A 19245-nucleotide genomic window follows, 5' to 3' on the forward strand; every position below is an offset into this window, starting at 1 on the left:
TTCAGTATAAATATGAGAGTGAATTCCGATAATGCTATATTTTCGCCGATCGTGAAAAACCGATCGAAAAACATCCAATTCTCAGCGGAGTTTTCACTCGCTGACTTCTCTCTTAGCAGCTGCTGTTGCTGCAGCGCACTGCCTCCTCCTCCTCCCAGACCTGTGTCAACAGAGGCTCCCTCCGTGAGACCTATGAGCTAACGTTATCTTAGCTACCTAGCTAACGTTACGGTTTAAACAAAACTACACAGTCAACTATCCACTATAATACATGATGCATTGTCTGACTGGCTAGCTACTGATAGCTCCTGATATCAACAAATGCGCATTTCAGTTTAAGAATGATAGGGATGCACCAGCATGAGACCTCCGTTAGCATAGGTAGCTAACGTTAGCTCACGTTAGATCACTGTTTAAACGAAATGACCCAGTAAACTAAATAGTTCACTTTATTTTAATACATGATGCATTGTCTAACGGTATCTAGCCGGCTATCAGTAGCTACAGATAGCTCCTGATATCAATGTCTTATAACATTGGCTAATTAGCTATCACGGCAATGCTGAATGTGATTTGACCAAAGCAGAGTATACACACAGACAGTGGAGCTGTTTGCAGATAGCAAGCATTTTGACATGTTGCGTGGTGGCGATGTCTCGCAGATAATACAACTACAAGTATAATTAATATAAAAAATAAAAATAAAATTATATATAATTTTTTTTTTTTTATAAAACCAAAAACGATCGGTATCGGCCGATATGGCTCATAGACGATCGGTATCTGTGGCAAAAAACGTGATCGGGGCATCCCTATTTAATATAGCCAATACTGATCTATTAAAATATTAAAATTAAAATAACCACACATCTCCTCTCCCTCAGCCCTACCCTGCCTACCACCACCACACACCTCCTCTCCCTCGTTCTTCTTCAGCACGTAGCCTGCTAGCGACGAGTAGATGTACCCGTGCCGGAGGTACACGCCCGTACCAGGCATACAGTCCTCTGTACTGCACAGCCTGTCACCTTGATACAAACAAGAGGACGAAGACATGGGCAGAGAGAAAGAGACAGACAAAAAGGGCAGAGATGAGATGGGATGAGGTAAAGGACGGTGTGCAATACAGTAGAAGTCTGTTGTGAGGTCTTGTGCCCCAGTTATAGCTACAGTTACAGCCTATATACCTATAATTATTGGCCCTACATCAGTCTTAGTCTTTTTTTGTTCGTTTTGACACTTCAAAACAAATGTCATACAAACAATATAGTACATTGAAATCACTGAATTGCATGATATGGTGTACCGAGTAGCATCTACTCACTATGATCATCAGTGGTATCAGTGTGGTAGAACCATGAGTCTTGTCTACCTATAGGCCCAGCCTGATGGCTTTACATTTGAGAATGAGTTGGCTAACGTTAGATAATTCTCTCATCACAAAGCATGATCATGCAACCAGTAAGAACATAAAAAATAGAACTAGAAGGCATTTCTTTTCCTTCAAAACTTTAGGGCAAGAACCTTGAGCCCTGCCCTAGCTGAAGTAACGTTACTTATCTCACTATCTTCCTCATCGACATCAGTCATCTCTCTTTTTGGGGAAATATTTATTTGAAGAAATTAATAAATTTTAATACATAGCTTATATAAACATTGTTGCCAATTATTTTACAGATGTGTATTGACGTAAGTAGTGCAGCAGAGTCGTGTAATTGCGACTTCCATGACATTTCATAAAATTCTGAAGCAGCGATGGCAGTAATTTTGCAGCAGGGGGCCTCCTCCAGACCGCTGCTAAAAGTAGGCTATATATAAAGGAAACCCAGTACATGGTTACTACAGTATGACTGTATCGGTATCAAAAAGTGTCATTGATATTGGATAATTTTATCCTGCCCGATCATTAAAGGGTTGAGCAGGGCTGTAAGTTAACTTTTTTTGCACATAGCACTGGTGCTACAGAGGTTGATAGTTTTGTAGCACAGGCCAAAATCTTGTAGCACGAGTATAAAACATCTCTAAAATCTCTAAAAACAACCACAAGTAGTGCAGTTCATTACTTAAATAGGTATGTGACTGGCAAGGGACTAGGGGTGGGCAATATGACGATATTAAATAAATATCGGGTACAGTTCATTAACGATACACTTTTTAAACATATCGTGGACATTAGGGGTGTACCGATATATCGGTCGGGTATCGGTATCGGCCGATAAGTGCCTTGTTGACTGCTATCGGCCTATCGGCCGATAAGCTCAAATGTGCCGATAGCAGTCGCCGATAAATACCCATCAATTTGTGTAGCGGCAAAAGGCAAAAAAAAAAAAGTTCACTCGCGACCTACCTCCTGCACAACGCCCGCCGTCCCCCACACACACAAGCTACTGCATCAAAGTAACTAGTACTTATGATTAACAAGGCATTCGTTTTGTGGCATTAGCGTTATATAGTTAGTGTTACACGGACAATAACATCAGCATATTATTATTACCCATAGCAGCAAGGCATTACTCCGAGTCCGTTCATTAGCTACCGGGAGATGCAAGACCAACGTTACTGGTGAAAATGTGATTTGCGTTGGAATACTCCTTTGTCAACTTGCTGTACTTTGCTTGCAGGTCTGCAGCCATTATTACTGCATTATTAATAGCCCCAACTTTAGCCAAGGTAACGTTATGGCTAAACCTTTAACAATAGTTAACGCTAGCTTTCGGTTAGCTGTTCAATGCTATTAATAACACAACTCCCCGTCAACACCCTCTCTCGGGAAGATGGCATTTAAGAAAGTATCTGCTGTTAAAATGAAGTGTTACACGTTCAATAACAAGCATATTATTTACCCGAAGATAGCCGTAAACAAGGCATTACTCCGTTAGTCCGTTCATAGCTCGGTTCCATTCCGTTGCTCATTCCGTACCCAACTACACATTCTGCAATCTGTTAATAAAGTTTTCAACCAGACAAATGTATAGAAAGGCTTTGTTTTATTATAACATTTGTTGCAGTAAAATCATTATGTCTCATTTGGTCATGCGTGGAGCGCCGGTCGGCGGGCGCCGGGCCGGGCAGCTAACGTAGCTACGTTAAGTGTGTTCTTCTGCTCTCGCAAACAGAACAGTGGCGGCATGCCCGGAAGTAGAAAAATGTATAAACGCTTGCCGATTGGTGGTAAGGACAACAGGAGGTGGGTGCTAGCGGTGTGGCGTAATTGGCCGAATCGGCTGTCAATCAAAATGGTTCCATTGCATTGGTTGAAAGCTCTGGTTGAGAGAATAGTATCCCGCTGCAGGCCACAAGAATGGTTCCATTGCATTGGTTGAAAGCTCTGGTTGAGAAAATAGTATCCCTCTGCAGGCCGCAAGACGATACTGGGAGAGAGATAGTGATACCATAAACATATTTCTTGATGTTTCCTTTTTTTAAGTAAGTAAAGAGGCCTACAAATACAAACATACACATACAAATATACAATAGTTTCATTTAAAAAAAAATATATTAAAAAAAAATTAAAAAAAAAATAAAAATAAATACAAATACTTATATACAAATATACAAATATCGGTATCGGTATCGGTATCGGCCGATAGTGTTAGTTGAACAATCGGTATCGGTATCGGCGGCCAATTTTCATATCGGTGCATCCCTAGTGGACATCGTGATGTTTTGCACAAAACCTCACGTCAGTTTCTAAGCCGCCGCAGCTGAGATGAGACTTTAGCGCAGCACTTTCCTCTCTCCCTCACACAGACACACACTCGCCCAATTTACGTCACGTACGCACACACACCCAGAGAGGCGGTAACTAAGTTAGCCGCTAACCCTGGAAACGCTCACAGGAGAGTGATCCACGACACCAGTTCCATTAGTAGGGAAAGGGGTGGGGGGTAGGGCTGGGCGATATGACGATATTATATAAATATCGGGTACAGTTCATTAACGATACACTTTTTAAACGTATCGTGGATATCGTGATGTTTTGCCCAAGAGGCTTGTGTTGCGTCAATCTGGTCCACACGTTGACACTTTTGAACAGCGCCGCCCCACACACACACACTACTGCATCAAAAGTTACTACTTATGATAACAAAGGCATTCGTTTTGTGGCATTGACGTTATATAGTTACACTTTCAATAACATCAGCGTATTTACATAGCAACGACCGAGGTCGACCTAGATATAGCAAGCATTAGCCGTTCATATCTCAGCCCGTGCTGACTCCGTTGTGCCCATTCTGCGGTCTGTTAATAACGTTTTCAATCAGACAGATGTATGGAAAGGCTTTTATTATAACATCCGTTGCAGTAAAATCATTATGCCTCCAGTCGTTTAGTCATTCTGCAGAGCTAAAAGCTAAACGTCGGCCGCGGCGAGCTACCGCTGCCATTGTTGTTTTCATTGAGCTCTCCAATGGCGGAAGTAAAAAAAAAATGAATTGCCGATTGGTGCTAAGAACAGCAGGGCGGGTGCAAGCGATGTGACGTAATTGGCAGACGCGACTGTCAATCAAAATGATTCTGTTTGCCGACTGAATGAATATAAACGTTATTAACAGATTGCAGCATAGGTACAATACAGTACAGCTCAATACAACAACAGTCAACAGTGGACTGGAGGATGCAGACCAGAGAAAGACTTTCGTCTTGTTTACATCAGGGTCCCCCATTTTCAATTCATCATATTTCATATCTAAATCATATAATATCGCATTGCTAAATATATGCAATATATAATCTAATAATCCAATAATCTAAATCTAATATATAATATAAAAATGCTAAATGCATGGGTATTTTATTTTGTCTTTAATGTTAGCTTGCAAACTCAAATACTGTCTTGGTAAGCCTCATAATGAATTGTTTGGGGAAAAAAAGAAAAACATCGTGATGCGTATCGTGTATCGCCGAAAGGTCAGAAAATATCGTGATATCATATTTAGGCCATATCGCCCAGCCCTAGTGGGGGGGGGGTTATATTGACGAGGCTTGACAACAGAGGTTTATATAATCATCATATTGGCATGACTGTATCCATCAAAGGGTTAAATCAAGCATTTTTAAGTGCTTTGAAATGTAAAAATATCGCAATATATATATCGTGTATCGTGATGGAGCAAAAAAATATCGTGATATCATTTAGAGGCCATATCGCCCAGCCCTACAAGGGACATGATTAATCTTGCATACAGGGCACATAAAATCCAAACTTAACAAGAAATTCTTTCAGACAAATTCTCTCTTTATTTGCCCATAATGTAAAACTAAAAAAACAAGGACATAACCATATAACCGATATAACAGAAGCAGTCTGAGACCAGGCAGCGCTGGTGTGGACTCAGATTACAGGGAAAGCTATAAACCAACCTAGAAACCAACATAACAAATGGATATAATGCGTAAACACCTGAACATATTTGTGGAACCAAATAAATAAATTATTATTATTATTATAATTATTAAAGTGTGTGTGTGTGTGCGCGCACACACACACACACGTGTCACAGTTCCAGCATCATGTCTGCTGGCCACTTTTTCAGATCCACACACACACACACACCATTGCATTAATCAGAAGTACAAGGAACTCTGCATGAATGAAAAGTGCTTTATAAATAAAATGAATTATTATTATTACCTTATTTGCATATTGTCTCGTTATTAGATAGATAGATAGATAGATAGATAGATAGATAGATAGATAGATAGATAGATAGATAGATAGATAGATAGATAGATAGATAGATAGATAGATAGATAGATAGATAGATAGATAGATAGATAGATAGATAGATAATTAATACTTTATTGATCCCAGAGGGGAATTTAAGTAGCCATACGATGGAGTTATATCGGCTCCGTTCTTTTAAAATAAAATAAAAATTAGCAGCTTAAATTTAGTGAACGGCATTTCTTCCTTGGAGATGCAATATGCCACATTCATCTTAAGCTTTACCTCACTGAGATCAGCATCATCCGCTCTGGTCGCCCGTTTACTCAGCGAGTGCAAGAGGGTGCCGGCCCGCTCGGGGTTTTGTTTAGCGTTGAAGGCATCCCGGGCAAGAATGTGTCGATGGGACGTATTATGTTTATTAATGTTATCCCTTTTTAGGATATTGTTTTACCCACGACATAGGGATTCTCTGATCGGATCTTTTCCGGAGCCTCCCGGCACCAGTGACAGAATAATAGCTGCGCTTCCTCATTAAAAATTAGCCACAGGAAATAATTTTTACACTCTGTGTTATATCTGTACATCTTGTTAATCTTCTCCTTTTGTCTCGTTTCTATTAACAGTGGCCCCTCTCGGGCTCGTTTGGGGTTTTGATCTTGTACTAATCCTTCTTTTGTTGGATTTAATACCTTAAAAAAGTGCTTCATTTTGTCGAAGTCACTCAGTCAGTGTACATTGAGCTCGCGACTCGCTGGCATATTGTTCGCTAGGAATTATGGGATTTGATATATGGACTCTACGCAGACGGGACATTGTTTTTAATCGCACGAGACTACAACTACCAACTGAAGTGGAATAGCGTGGCGCCGTGGCCCATTCAACTTAATACCGTCACTCTTTTTTTTTTTTATGCGCCACACGCACGAGCCATCGCACCAGTGGCTGCTACTGAGGTAAATCCATTCATCGCACAAACTGACGTCAGTGTAGCACGTGCAACATATATCTCGCACTGTACAGCCCTGTTGAGTGTTGAAGAGTGCCTGGTCGCTGATCACAAATGATGAATCCTGCTACTAGAAGCTTGATAGGCACAGGCTGAGATCAAGGATGATTTGTCCAAATCATAAGCATACGCTGGATCCTCCAGACGGGGCAGGAGTTTGACAGCATTGGCCCATCATCATAGTCCAAACTTGCCTTTTTTCAGGACCTGGGGTGTGTTGTAGCGTAGTGACCACACACACCAGAGCATCTGACCAGAGCTGCACAAACAAATGACTACAGCATATTTTGTATAATAGTGTGGACCGCATGGACAAAATGCCAACTTTGTTAACTTATCACAGCAGTGTAGTGCATTCCTGACAGTAGCTAATGCTACATTCACTCTGCATCGTCTGAGACTTGTTTAAGTACAACAGTTTCTTGCATTGGATATGAATTCATTGTTGATTTCATTGCTTTGTTTTCTTTTGCATCTTTGCATAATAGATGCTTATTTACTCACCCTTACTGAAGCAAAGATACGGCTTGGGGGAAACACGTTAGCTTTGCCTAGTAGCTGTTTGTATTTAAGTTTGAAGGTCCACATACTACTCAGAGTTAGTTACTGCAGCTACATCTCGGCCTTCTCAAAGAGGATGCTAATATACGGGCTCCATTTCTTTTGAGTTCCAAAGGACATCAAATGTTCATCAAATAATATCAAAGTGTCTCGTGCAGTGTTATCCAAGTGTTTAGTAGCCAAACAATATTTCAATGATTTAACTAGGGATGGTAGGTTGTCGGCGTTCACATGCCGTTTGTAATTCAATAAATGCATGTTTCCAAAATCAATAAGTGATGATTGATTGATGTTACTCATCGTGATTTCAACATTGACCAAAATAATGATTATTAATTCCTTTTTTTCTAGCAGCGCTGGTGCTTTAGTGGCTTAACATTTGGCAACCAGGAGCCGACAAACTGTAGTGCAGGCATCAAGTGCCACTGAGTGTTCATACAGTAGGATATACGGTACACTCGCATAGCTTGCCTAGTCTTGTTCCCTTATCACATCCGATCACGCTTTTCTACTACTGGGGCTTAAGGCAGAAGTACTGAACGAATGTCACATGTCAAAGTTACAGGTTGAAAAAACCCTCAGCTCGGAACTAGGCAGAATCTGCATATGGCTCGCTGATAACAAACTATCATTACACATGGGCAAAACAGAGTCCATTCTCTTCGGTTCAAATAACAAACTCAGCAAGACCGACGGCTTCTCAGTTACAGTGGGTGACAATATTGTCACAAGGAAAGATGAAATTACCTACCTGGGGTCCATCCTAGAGGCTAATCTCTCCTGTGACAAAATGGCATCCAATGTAATAAAAAAAGTCAACCAACGAACTCGATTCTTGTACCGGATCTCCTCTCTGGTAAACAAGAACACCCTGAAGACTCTGGCAGGAGCACTCATTCAGGGGTACTACGACTATGCTTGCACCTCATGGTACCAAAGCACCTCAAAGGCGCTAAAAACAAAATTACAAACATCTCAAAACAAACTGGTCAGACTACTGCTTGACCTTACTCCTAGAACCCACCTCACCCCTGCCCACTTCGACAACCTAGGATGGCTTAGAGTAGACGACAGAGTACAACAACTTGCAATGGGCCTGGTCTACAAGATACACTACACGACCAAGGTACCCATGTACATGTCAAAATACTTCCCAAAGGTCAGTGAATACCACGATCACAACACCAGAGGGAGCTCCACAAATCATGTCAAACCCAGATTCGGCTCAAATAAGGGACTAAACACGTTTCGCAATTATGCCACATCAATGTGGAACGCCCTACCCAAAGCTGTAAAGGAATGTGGATCACTACCCACTTTCAAAACCTCTCTCAAGGGACACCTACGGGAGACTGCAATTCAACACTGGCCCCTGTAAATATCCTAACCCAATCATTCCAACCCCCTCCAATGTACAGTCATTTACCTAGTATGGTTTTGTCAATAGTTCAATGTACAATTGTGTTTGTTTGTACAGTGTCTCCTCCCCCCCCCCCTCAATGTACAGTGTTACTTGTTTATACAGTATGCCCCCCGCCCCCCCCCCCCCCCCCCAACCACCTCCAATGTAAATTACCCAGTATGGTTGTCAATATCCCAATGTACCCAACCCCCCCCACCCAACCTCCAATGTACAGTTTCTACGTCAAATGTATATACTCCCTTTTCTTGACTCCTTCTGTATCACAAACAGTACTGTATTTGCAAATCTGGTATGTCATAAATGTATAGATGTAGCAGTACTGACTATCTGTATGTCATGTATGTCATATATGTCTATATGAATTGAAAATGGGGGACCCTGATGGAAACAAGACAAACGTCTTTCTCAGGTCTGCATCCCCTTAACAATTGTATGTATTGAGCCGTACTGTATTGTACCCATTCTGCAATCTGTTAAATAAAGTTTTCATTCATTCATTCATTCAATGTGAACCTAATCTAACCTGTAAAATCTGGTGGATGCATTGCTGATTGAGTTTGAGTACCATGAGTGGGTTACACAATCAAATCGGGGATGCAGCCATCGCAAATTATGCACCAAAGTTATGAAACACTAGATCACTAAATATTAGCTAAAAACGTACCTCTTCACCTTAGCCTTTTAATACACACTGCTTGGACTCATTGCATCCACACTGCGATTGTTGTACTGCAGATTAGTTATTTTATTGCACTGTACTATTATTCTAATGTTTGTAAATGACCACTAATTTTATTCTGTCTAGACTTTTTGCATTGCTCTTATTGTCTATTTTATACTAATTTTATGTCTGCACTGCAGACATACAATTAGTATAAATTTACATTTATTTAAATTTACATTTACAAACATTAGCATAAAGTAAACTAGTGCACTTTATACATTGCTTTTATGTTGTGCCTTGTGAGTCAATACTCATTTTATGCCTACATCACTGCTGTGAAGCACATTGGGCTGCAATTCTTGTATGAAAGGAAGGTGCTATACAAATAGTTTATTATTAATATTATTATTATTATTATTATTATTACTACATTTAAACCATGGGTGGCCCCAGTAGAAAACCAAGCCCTTATCCTGACAGTGCCAGACAGTGCCATGCTCTCTCTCTAGCCACAGTGAGATACTCAGGACATTTAGCTTTAGCCTGTAATTTAGCCTGGCTTGGATAATCACACCAGTTGATCAGTGAAAAAAAATAAGTGTCCACCACAGTGAGAGTGCGAGACGATCAGATGCACAGTGTGGACACATTACCAATCAGAGATGCAGTGGTAAAGTAAATAACTCTTGTCCATGATCACACTAAGACAACAATATGAAAATGTAGGCTATATATATATATATATATATTTAGAATAGTATTATTTAGTTGTATTTCCTAAAAAATACCCTACTGTATGTAACTTGCTTCTAATACCACGTATTATATACATACAGAATCATGTGAACTATAATCGTCAGGCTACTATGAATGTCAAATGCATCTGGGCCTTAAACGATGGGTAAACTGAAAACTGAGGTCCTCTACTCACTGCTACTTCTTATCAAACGATCAACACTTCCGACATAGCCTTGATTGATTGATTGATTGATTGAAAACTTTATTAACAGATTGCAGAATGGGTACAATACAGTACAGCTCAATACACACAATTGTTAAGGGGATGCAGACCAGAGAAAGACTTTCGTCTTGTTTACACCAGGGTCCCCCATTTTCAATTCATCAGGACATATATGACATACATGACATACAGATAGTCAGTACTGCTACATCTATACATTTATGACATACCAGATTTGCAAATACAGTACTGTTTGTGATACAGAAGGAGTCAAGAAAAGGGAGTATATACATTTGACGTAGAAACTGTACATTGGAGGAGGTTGGGTGGGGGGGGTTGGGTACACTGGGATATTGACAACCATACTGGGTAATTTACATTGGAGGTGGGTGGGGGGGGGGGGGGGGGGGCACATTGTATAAACAAGCAAAACTGTACATTGAGGGGGGGGGGGGGGGGGGGACTCTGTACAAACAAACAAAATTGTACATTGGACTATTGACAAGACCATACTAGGTAAATGACTGTACATTGGAGGGGGTTGGGTTAGGATATTTACAGGGGCCAGTGTTGCATTGCAGTCTCCCGTAGGTGTCTCTTGAGAGAGGTTTTGAAAGTGGGTAGTGATCCACATTCCTTTACAGCTTTGGGTAGGGCGTTCCACATTGATGTGGCATAATTGCGAAACGTGTTTAGTCCCTTATTTGAGCCGAATCTGGGTTTAACATGATTTGTGGAGCTCCCTCTGGTGTTGTGATCGTGGTATTCACTGACCTTTGGGAAGTATTTTGCCATGTACATGGGTACCTTGGTCGTGTAGTGTATCTTGTAGACCAGGCCCATTGCAAGTTGCTGTACTCTGTCATCTACTCTAAGCCATCCTAGGTTGTCAAAGTGGGCAGGGGTGAGGTGGGTTCTAGGAGTAAGGTCAAGCAGTAGTCTGACCAGTTTGTTTTGAGATGTTTGTAATTTTGTTTTTAGCGCCTTTGAGGTGCTTTGGTACCATGAGGTGCAAGCATAGTCGTAGTACCCCTGAATGAGTGCTCCTGCCAGAGTCTTCAGGGTATTCTTGTTTACCAGAGAGGAGATCCGGTACAAGAATCGAGTTCGTTGGTTGACTTTTTTTATTACATTGGATGCCATTTTGTCACAGGAGAGATTAGCCTCTAGGATGGAACCCAGGTAGGTAATTTCATCTTTCCTTGTGACAATATTGTCACCCACTGTAACTGAGAAGCCGTCGGTCTTGCTGAGTTTGTTATTTGAACCGAAGAGAATGGACTCTGTTTTGCCCATGTGTAATGATAGTTTGTTATCAGCGTATTAATAATAATAGTAAACCATAGCCTCGCAGGCCAGAAAAAAATCTTGCATCATTTCACAAAGTTAAATAAATCTTGCTTTGTGAAATCATGCAATATGTATTATTCTGGCTAATAAGCCACGAGAACCCCCCAGTGATTTTGCATGAGGAGTGAATCAAAACAAGACATACATGGAATGTTTGGAACTGCTGCAGTCCCGCCCGAGGCGCAGGGGCAGGGCACGTCAAGAGCTTGTTGGTGAAACCTGTCCCGAAAGTAAAAGTTAACTTGCCCGTAGCTGGTAGACAGGCCAGTATATGACCCCCCCCCCCCCCCCCCGTGACCACAAACAGTCGCGGATCAATCTAAATCCAACGGGACATCTTTAGGTCCAGAGATTGAAGGCACCTTGCCTGTTTAGATCGTCTGGTGCAGGAGGTTACGAGCTTGTTCGGGGGGACAAGTGGGTCGACTGGCTTATTTATCGAGGTGGAATCCATTATACAAAAATAAAATAAAACAAGTCTTGAATAAAAGTTAGGTCAAGGCAGGTGGCATTCAACAAGGTTTAGTCAACTCACGTTTGTTGACCCTGCAAATAGTTGACGAGGTAACCGTCCCAACTTATTTTTATTGTGGAAGAATGGAGAAAAAAAAGAATATCCCAAGAAATTAACTAATGGTTACAGTCACTCCCTACAATCGCACCAAACCCAGTCATGGGAGCAATGTTACTCCAGCGACTTGAACGCGTGGTAGTTAACATGAGTTGCAACAACCGTTAGATAATTGCCCCTACGGTGTTGGAATTGCAGGACAACGTCAACAAACGTTAACTTGGGTACATATTCACAAAAATAAGCGACGTCCTCCGTGTCTGTATTTCAAGTCAGATATTTCACTACAAAAAGTACAGGACTCACCTGGAACACACAGCTTCATGGGCGACATGTTTTCAAGAAGAGCAGAAAAACACTTCCTGGTTGGCTGTGACGAGCGGTTGAAGTCGTTACTCGATTGGTCAATTACACGCTTAGAAGCGCATGGAGCGCTGAGTACGCCATGTTTGTTGAGGCATTATTTATTAGGATATAATAATGATCCGGTCATTTATTGATTGATTGAAAACTTTATTAACAGATTGCAGAATGGGTACAATACACTACGGCTCAATACAATACAACTGCTAAGAGGATGCAGACTAGAAAAAGACTTTCGTCTTGTTTACATCAGGGTCCCCCATTTTCAATTCATCAGGACATTGATACAAGACATACAGATATACAGAACTGTGTAGTAAAAAATATATACATCCGAAGGGGAAGAAACTGTAGATTGGTGGGGGGGGGGGGTTGGACATTTACAGGGGCCAGTTTCTAATTGCAGCCACCTGTAGGTGCTCTTTGAGAGTGGTTTTGAAGGAGGGTAGGGATTCACATTCCTTCACGGTTGTAGGTAGGGCGTTCCATATTATTGTGGCATAATTGAGAAACGTGTTTAGTCCCTTGTTTGAGCCGAATCTGGGTTGAACATGATTTGTGGAACTCCCTCTGGTGTTGTGGTTGTGGAATTCACTGACCTTTGGGAAGTATTTCGACATGGGTTACGGGTATCCCAGACAGTGGTGTAGTGTATCTTGTAGACCAGGCCCATTGCAAGTTGCTGTACTCTGTCGTCTACTCTAAGCCATCCTAGGTTGTCAAAATGTGCAGGGGTAAGGCGGGTTTTATGAGTAAGGCCAAGCAGTAGTCTGACCAGTTTGTTTTGTGATGTTTGTAGCCTTGTTTTTAGGGCCTTTGAGGTGCTTTGGTACCATGAGGTGCAAGCATAGTCGTAGTATTATTGAATGAGTGCTCCTGTTAGAGGTAATTTCTTTTTTTTTATCCACTTTTTCTCCTTATTTTTTCTATTTTTCTCCCATCCCAATTTCGCCTCGCCAATTCTCCCCTCCCCTGTCTCGAACGTTGCTAGACTATGCCTCCCACTGGTCGGAAGTGAGGACCAAGCCTTGCATCACGTGTCCCCTCCGGTACACGAGGAGGCAGCTGTTGCATCTTTTCACCTGTACAGCGCGATCTCTCAGTGGCGTGGGACTCGGGAGGCTCACACCACGGGCACACACAACGCGCACGAAGTTCACGCGCGGCTCCCTCGCGGGATCGAGCGCCTGGCCTGGCACACAGAGTCCGACTTCTCAGCGCGCTGCAGCGCGGAGCCCTGATAGAACCAGCAGCAGCACGAGCTCTCTCTCTCCCTCTCTCTCTCTCTCTCTCTCTCTGTCTCTCTCTCTCTCCCCCTCTCTCTCTCTCCCTCTCTCTCTCTCTCTAGAGAGAAAACGAGAAAGAAAGAAAGAGAGGGGGAGAAAGAGACTGGAGAGAGAGAAAGAGAGAAAGAAAGAAAGGCAGGGAGAATAAAGAGAGAGAAAAAGAGAGAGCTGTACTGTATTCAGTGGTGCGTTATTGAAATCATCTGGGGTGACACGCACCACACGCATGCATCTGAGAACGTATTTAACACACCTGACGACCGCCGCTATTGATATGCAAATAGAGAGTACTTATCATGGGGTGGCACGGAGTGCAACCCCGTCCCATGAAGAACGCATGCCTGACTGTATTGTATCCATTCTGCAATCTGTTAATAAAATTTCAAATCAATCAATCAATCAATCGCGTGGCGCACGCCTCCCGCGCCGCCTCGAATCCAATTGAAGCGGAAAAGATAGCTTGCCGTCCGGGAGCCGCCCGCGAGGCGCGCTCCCGCTTGCGGCGCGCTCCCGCTTGCGGCCAGTGTGCACAGTAGCGTCCGTTAACATGGGAGCGGAAGTGAAGAGGCAGCCGCCCGTCCGTCCGTGTTCATTCGTTAGCAGTGTGCCCGTGCGCCGTCACGCTGCCCCTGTTACTTCCTGATTCTGCTGTACAGGCGCACCAACCGACCTGTAGGAGTCGCCGTCCACAACGTCCGATCCCCACCCACCATGAGCTTTCCCACCCCTAACACTGCCAATTATGTTAGTATGAACGACCAGCCAAGCTGGTAGCCATGCCGAGAGCTGGGCTCGAACCCAGCGTCTCCTGCGTTAGTGGCGAGCGCCTTGCCCACTGCGTCACTTAGCCGCCCTGTTAGAGATAATTTCATCTTTCCTTGTGACAATGATGTCACCCACTGTAACAGAGAAGCCTTTGGACTTGCTGAGTTTGCTATTTGATTTAAAAGAGAATGGATTCTGTTTTACCCAGGTGTAATGATAGTTTGTTATCAGCGAGCCAGGTGCATATTCTGCCAAGTTCAGAGCTGAGGGATTTTTCAACCTGCAACTTGTCCCTGTCAGAGACCAGCAGGGCTGAGTCGTCTGCGAACAGAAACAAGTTGCAGTCACAAACTGATGACATGTCATTTGCATAAACTAGGAACAGTAAAGGTCCTAGTATGCTTCCTTGTGGAACACCACAGCTCACTGGGGGGGGGGGGGAGACAGTGTACCGTTCACCTCCACTATCTGTTCTCTCCCCTCCAGGTAGGATTGCATCCAGCTCACTGATGAGCTATCAAAACCAATTGCTTTTAGATTATCAATCAGAATGGAGTGATTGACAGTGTCGAAAGCCTTTGGAGGTCCAGCATCAGGGACGTGCACAGGACTTTAGAGGGGCAGGTGTGTATATATTAACCGAGCGCGCGTAGCGCGCGGTTTTTAAGGGGCCTTTTCGAGCGGGGGCCCCCTTTTTATGCTTTTGGGGGGGTTTTGGTGATCAAATATTGAATATTGAACTATAATAATCAGTGCAGGAGCTCACTTATCCTTGAAAGATTATCACTGACTTAAATGATGATGTACAAGTAATATTTGCTGGTATTATAATGTAAAATAAATTGTGTTTTGTGCTGTACAACACAGTGACATTCCTTCATGCACAACACAGTATTCAAATACATTATACAGCTGTACTGTTATTACATTATACATACTTGTTTACGCCCCGGATTGGCAGACGCCCATAATCTGCCCTGTAGATGTTGTTTGCCATTTGCAGCGAATATGGGTTTAGGCAGACCGGTTCCAAACCTGGGTGGTCTACCATGCACAAAGGGGGTTCCGGTGCTTGGTCACATCTTCTCCTGACCTATATAAAACAACACAGTTAGTCCATTTATTCACCCTAAACCCTGTCCTCATCCTTCAAGGTCAATCTAAAGAATGTGACATTAGCCAGATGCATGTTTTCTGTAACTGTTAGCCAGTTTGTTACTCATAAACAGTACTGTATATTTGTAGATCTGGTATGTCATAAATGTCTAGATGCAACAGTACTGTCTACCTGTATGTCATTTATGTTATGATGAATTGAAAATGGGGGACCCTGATGTAAACAAGACGAAAGTCTTTCTCTGGTCTGCATCCCCTTATGTAATTGAGCTGTACTGTACTGTACCCATTCTGCAATCTAAAGTTTACAATCTATCAATCAATACCTGAGGTATTTCCAGGCAACAAAGATTCTCCACCGCGGTAGGCATTAGAGCACAGTTGCCACAGACACACCTGCAGTGCATAAACGAAAGTAAGTCAACTTCCTGTCTGTTATTGCTACGCAACTGCAGCGTGGGGGGAAACTGCCCCGCCTGGTACATTGTGTACACTATTTAGTGGAGAAACGGATAGTTAAAGCGGCAAATTAAAGACAATCAAGCAGACTTTTCTTCAGTCCTTCACAATGCCAAAGAGCTGCTGTGTTACGCGTTATACTAATGACAAAAACAGAAATCCAAATCGGAAGTTTTATACCATCACAGAGGAAAAAGTGGCTGGTGGCTAACGTTCGGCTAACTCGCTCTGATGTTGTGGTCGTGGTAATCAGGGGGAGTTTCTTTGACTCATATCTCGCCTTAGAATCACCAGAAAGGCTTTCGAAATAGTGAAATGCCATGTTGGCCTCAATATTTCGTATGAAAATGTTATGAAATGAACAAGAATGTGATAAAAACATGTAATAAAAACGGAGCTCAATGCATGGATTTGATGGTAGAAATCCGTATGGTCCCCCTATACCAAGATGGCGGCGGTCTCGTGACATCAGAGTGTCTTCTGTAAAGTGAACAGATTCAACACAATTCCTACTGTACTTGTAAGACGTGGATGCAATATATAACATTATGCTTCTCTTTTCGTTGGGCATGCTACCTAATTTACCCAAAGAAAACTAACGTTATACCTCGCTATAACGTCATAAATGACTACTAACTAACATTACTGTTACTGACTGTTGTTAGACAGTATACATTACCCACCACTCAGAAACAACTTGAAGCCCTCGCTCAATCTCGTCCTCCTCCTCGTAGTCGCAGTCGGGGTCACTCTCCGGATCGCGTGTTGCTTTCTAACAGCGGAGGAGTGCAAGAATGTGACAATTTGACCATGTGACCGCGGCAGCGCGAGAGAGCGGCAGTACGGAAATAGGCTGTCTATTGCCATTCTCTAAGACAAACGCTAACCTTAACCAGCTCCTTAACAGCGCCTAAACTTAACCGTTCTAACCTTAACCAACTCCGAAACAATGCCTAACCTTAACCTTAACCATGCCTAACCTTAACCTTAACCATAGAAAGAATATTGCCATTCTCTAAGACAAACTCTAACCTTAACCAGCTCCTTAACAGCGCCTAAACTTAACCGTTCTAACCTTAACCAACTCCGAAACAATGCCTAACCTTAACTGTTGCGGCAGTAAACTGTCATTGACAGGTAGTGCCGAGGGGCTGAGTAGAGGAGTTCAAACAATTGACGCGCGACATGAAATAACTCCGTTCCACGTCCAGGAAATACTTTTAAGGCATTTATTCTTTCGCTTCATCATGAGACAAACAAAATACGATTTGCACTTTGCGGTATTGCGTTATTGCGTTATTGCGGTCAAAAGATAATATGCTCTCCTAACTCTCACCCCCTCTCTCCGTGAGCTGTCAACCTCTGTGAACTGTCAACGTGAAAAGGTGAATGAAATTCCATAAGACGCTCCCATTAGCGCCACACCCCCGTGAGCACGCCCACCACCTAAAGTGACAGTACAACTAATAATACAACAAAACTAGAATACTGAATCATAATAAAGAGACCTCCATTACGGCGCCTACATTAACCTTAACCTTAACCATGCCTAACCTTAACCGGCGAAAGAATACACGTTAAAAAAAAAAAATTGATGGGATTCGAACTTGTCAACAACGGACCGCAGGACTACAGGACCGCTGCGCTGCCAGGTGAGCTGAGCTTCAAATGAAAATCATGGCGGATTAGGGCTACATAATGCCGCAAGCTCTGCCGCTCCGCTCCGCGGTTGCCGCACCTGCCGCGGGGCGTGTCGCAGCCAATCAGGGAAAATGCGGAAGCAACGGCAGCACTGCTCCGCTGTTAATAAGCAATAGGCCTCCGGCGTAAAAACATATGCTTGCGCCATGTTTGTTTACGAGTTCACTTTCGCACGCGTATGGGCGGAGCTACAGGTGGGGGTCTCTCTCTCTCTCCCTGTCACTCAAATCGCATTCAGAGTATGGGCGTGGCCAAGCCTCAAAATGGCTTAAAATGTTGAGGTAGACAAATGCTGTTTTTGAGTACTTGATTAGAAAGAAAAAAATATATATATATTTTTTTAAATAAACCTTACATATGTGTTCCATAAACTCACAGGAATTGTGTAAAAGTGCCCAAATAGTGAAAGAAATAGTAAAATAGTTCCCCTTTAAAAGGCCCATACATCTCCATAAATGTTCATGGGGGAGGGAATAAGTGCTTACCCTACAGACCCCAAGAAGTGCTGTATATTCTGTATTGTTTAATATAAATGCATTTTTTATTCCAATCCCGATTTGTATTTGAGATTCCCAAATCCCATCGGACTTGACTTCTTCGTGTTCCCTCAATGAGTGTAATACCAGCATTCAACTGTATGCGCCACAGCGGTTTCTATCATCATCATCATCACCACCCACGCTATGCATAAAATATACAGGTCTTTATAGAGGCACGCTGAGGAGGCCGTGCAAACTGCAATGGAATATGGGGCATCTCTCTCTCTTTACCTAATATTTTGATTCTATCCTGACATTTTTCAGTTGGAAGGGCAGTCTATATGCGTAACGGTAAAAAAAAAGAAAAAAAAATCTTATTTTATTTTTCAAAAAGGGCACTTTTTTGATGAGGCTCAAAAAGGCAGGTGCTCAAGCACCCCTTGGCCTCTATGTGTGCACGTGCCTGTCCAGCATGACCATGCCGCAGTACTTGCCCACGTCCATGTGGTCGTTCAAATAGAGAAGGCATGCGTCAGTGGAATGGGATGTTCTGAAGCCAGATTGGAATTCGTAGATTCGCTTTTTTTCCCATGAGGTACTTTTCGACCTGTTCGTAGACTATTTTTTCCATAACTTTTTAGATGGAGGTAAGAATAGAAACAGGGCGGTAGTTGCCTGGGTCTAATTTGCTGCCTTTTTTGTGCAGGGGGGTCACTCTCGCAATTTTGAAATCTTTGGGGACGTGTCCCTGTTTTATGGAGAGGTTTATTATGTGGGTGATGACTGGCTGCTGAGTCTCTGAGGAATTTGGAGGGGATATTGTCATGGCCAGTGGCCTTGTTAGGTTGGAGGGCGCTCAGTTTTTTGAA

General features: G+C 42.7%; 1 protein-coding gene across 1 annotated transcript in view; it reads right to left on the reverse strand.

Annotated features, from left to right (window-relative positions):
* The window catches only part of exosc1 (exosome component 1), a 40689-nt gene extending 28136 nt beyond the window's left edge, over positions 1 to 12553 (reverse strand). Inside the window, exons 1-2 of the mRNA XM_084318081.1 lie at positions 12514 to 12553; positions 913 to 1028 (exon numbers count right to left, since the gene is read on the reverse strand). Of these exons, the coding sequence (XP_084174207.1) occupies positions 913 to 1028; positions 12514 to 12541 (144 nt within the window). The 5' untranslated portion in view covers positions 12542 to 12553. The remainder of the gene's footprint in view (positions 1 to 912; positions 1029 to 12513) is intronic.
* Between the last annotated feature and the right edge of the window lie 6692 nt (positions 12554 to 19245).

This window comes from Notolepis coatsorum, assembly GCF_963971535.1.
Source record: "Notolepis coatsorum genome assembly, chromosome: 7".
Classification (NCBI taxonomy): domain Eukaryota; kingdom Metazoa; phylum Chordata; class Actinopteri; order Aulopiformes; family Paralepididae; genus Notolepis; species Notolepis coatsorum.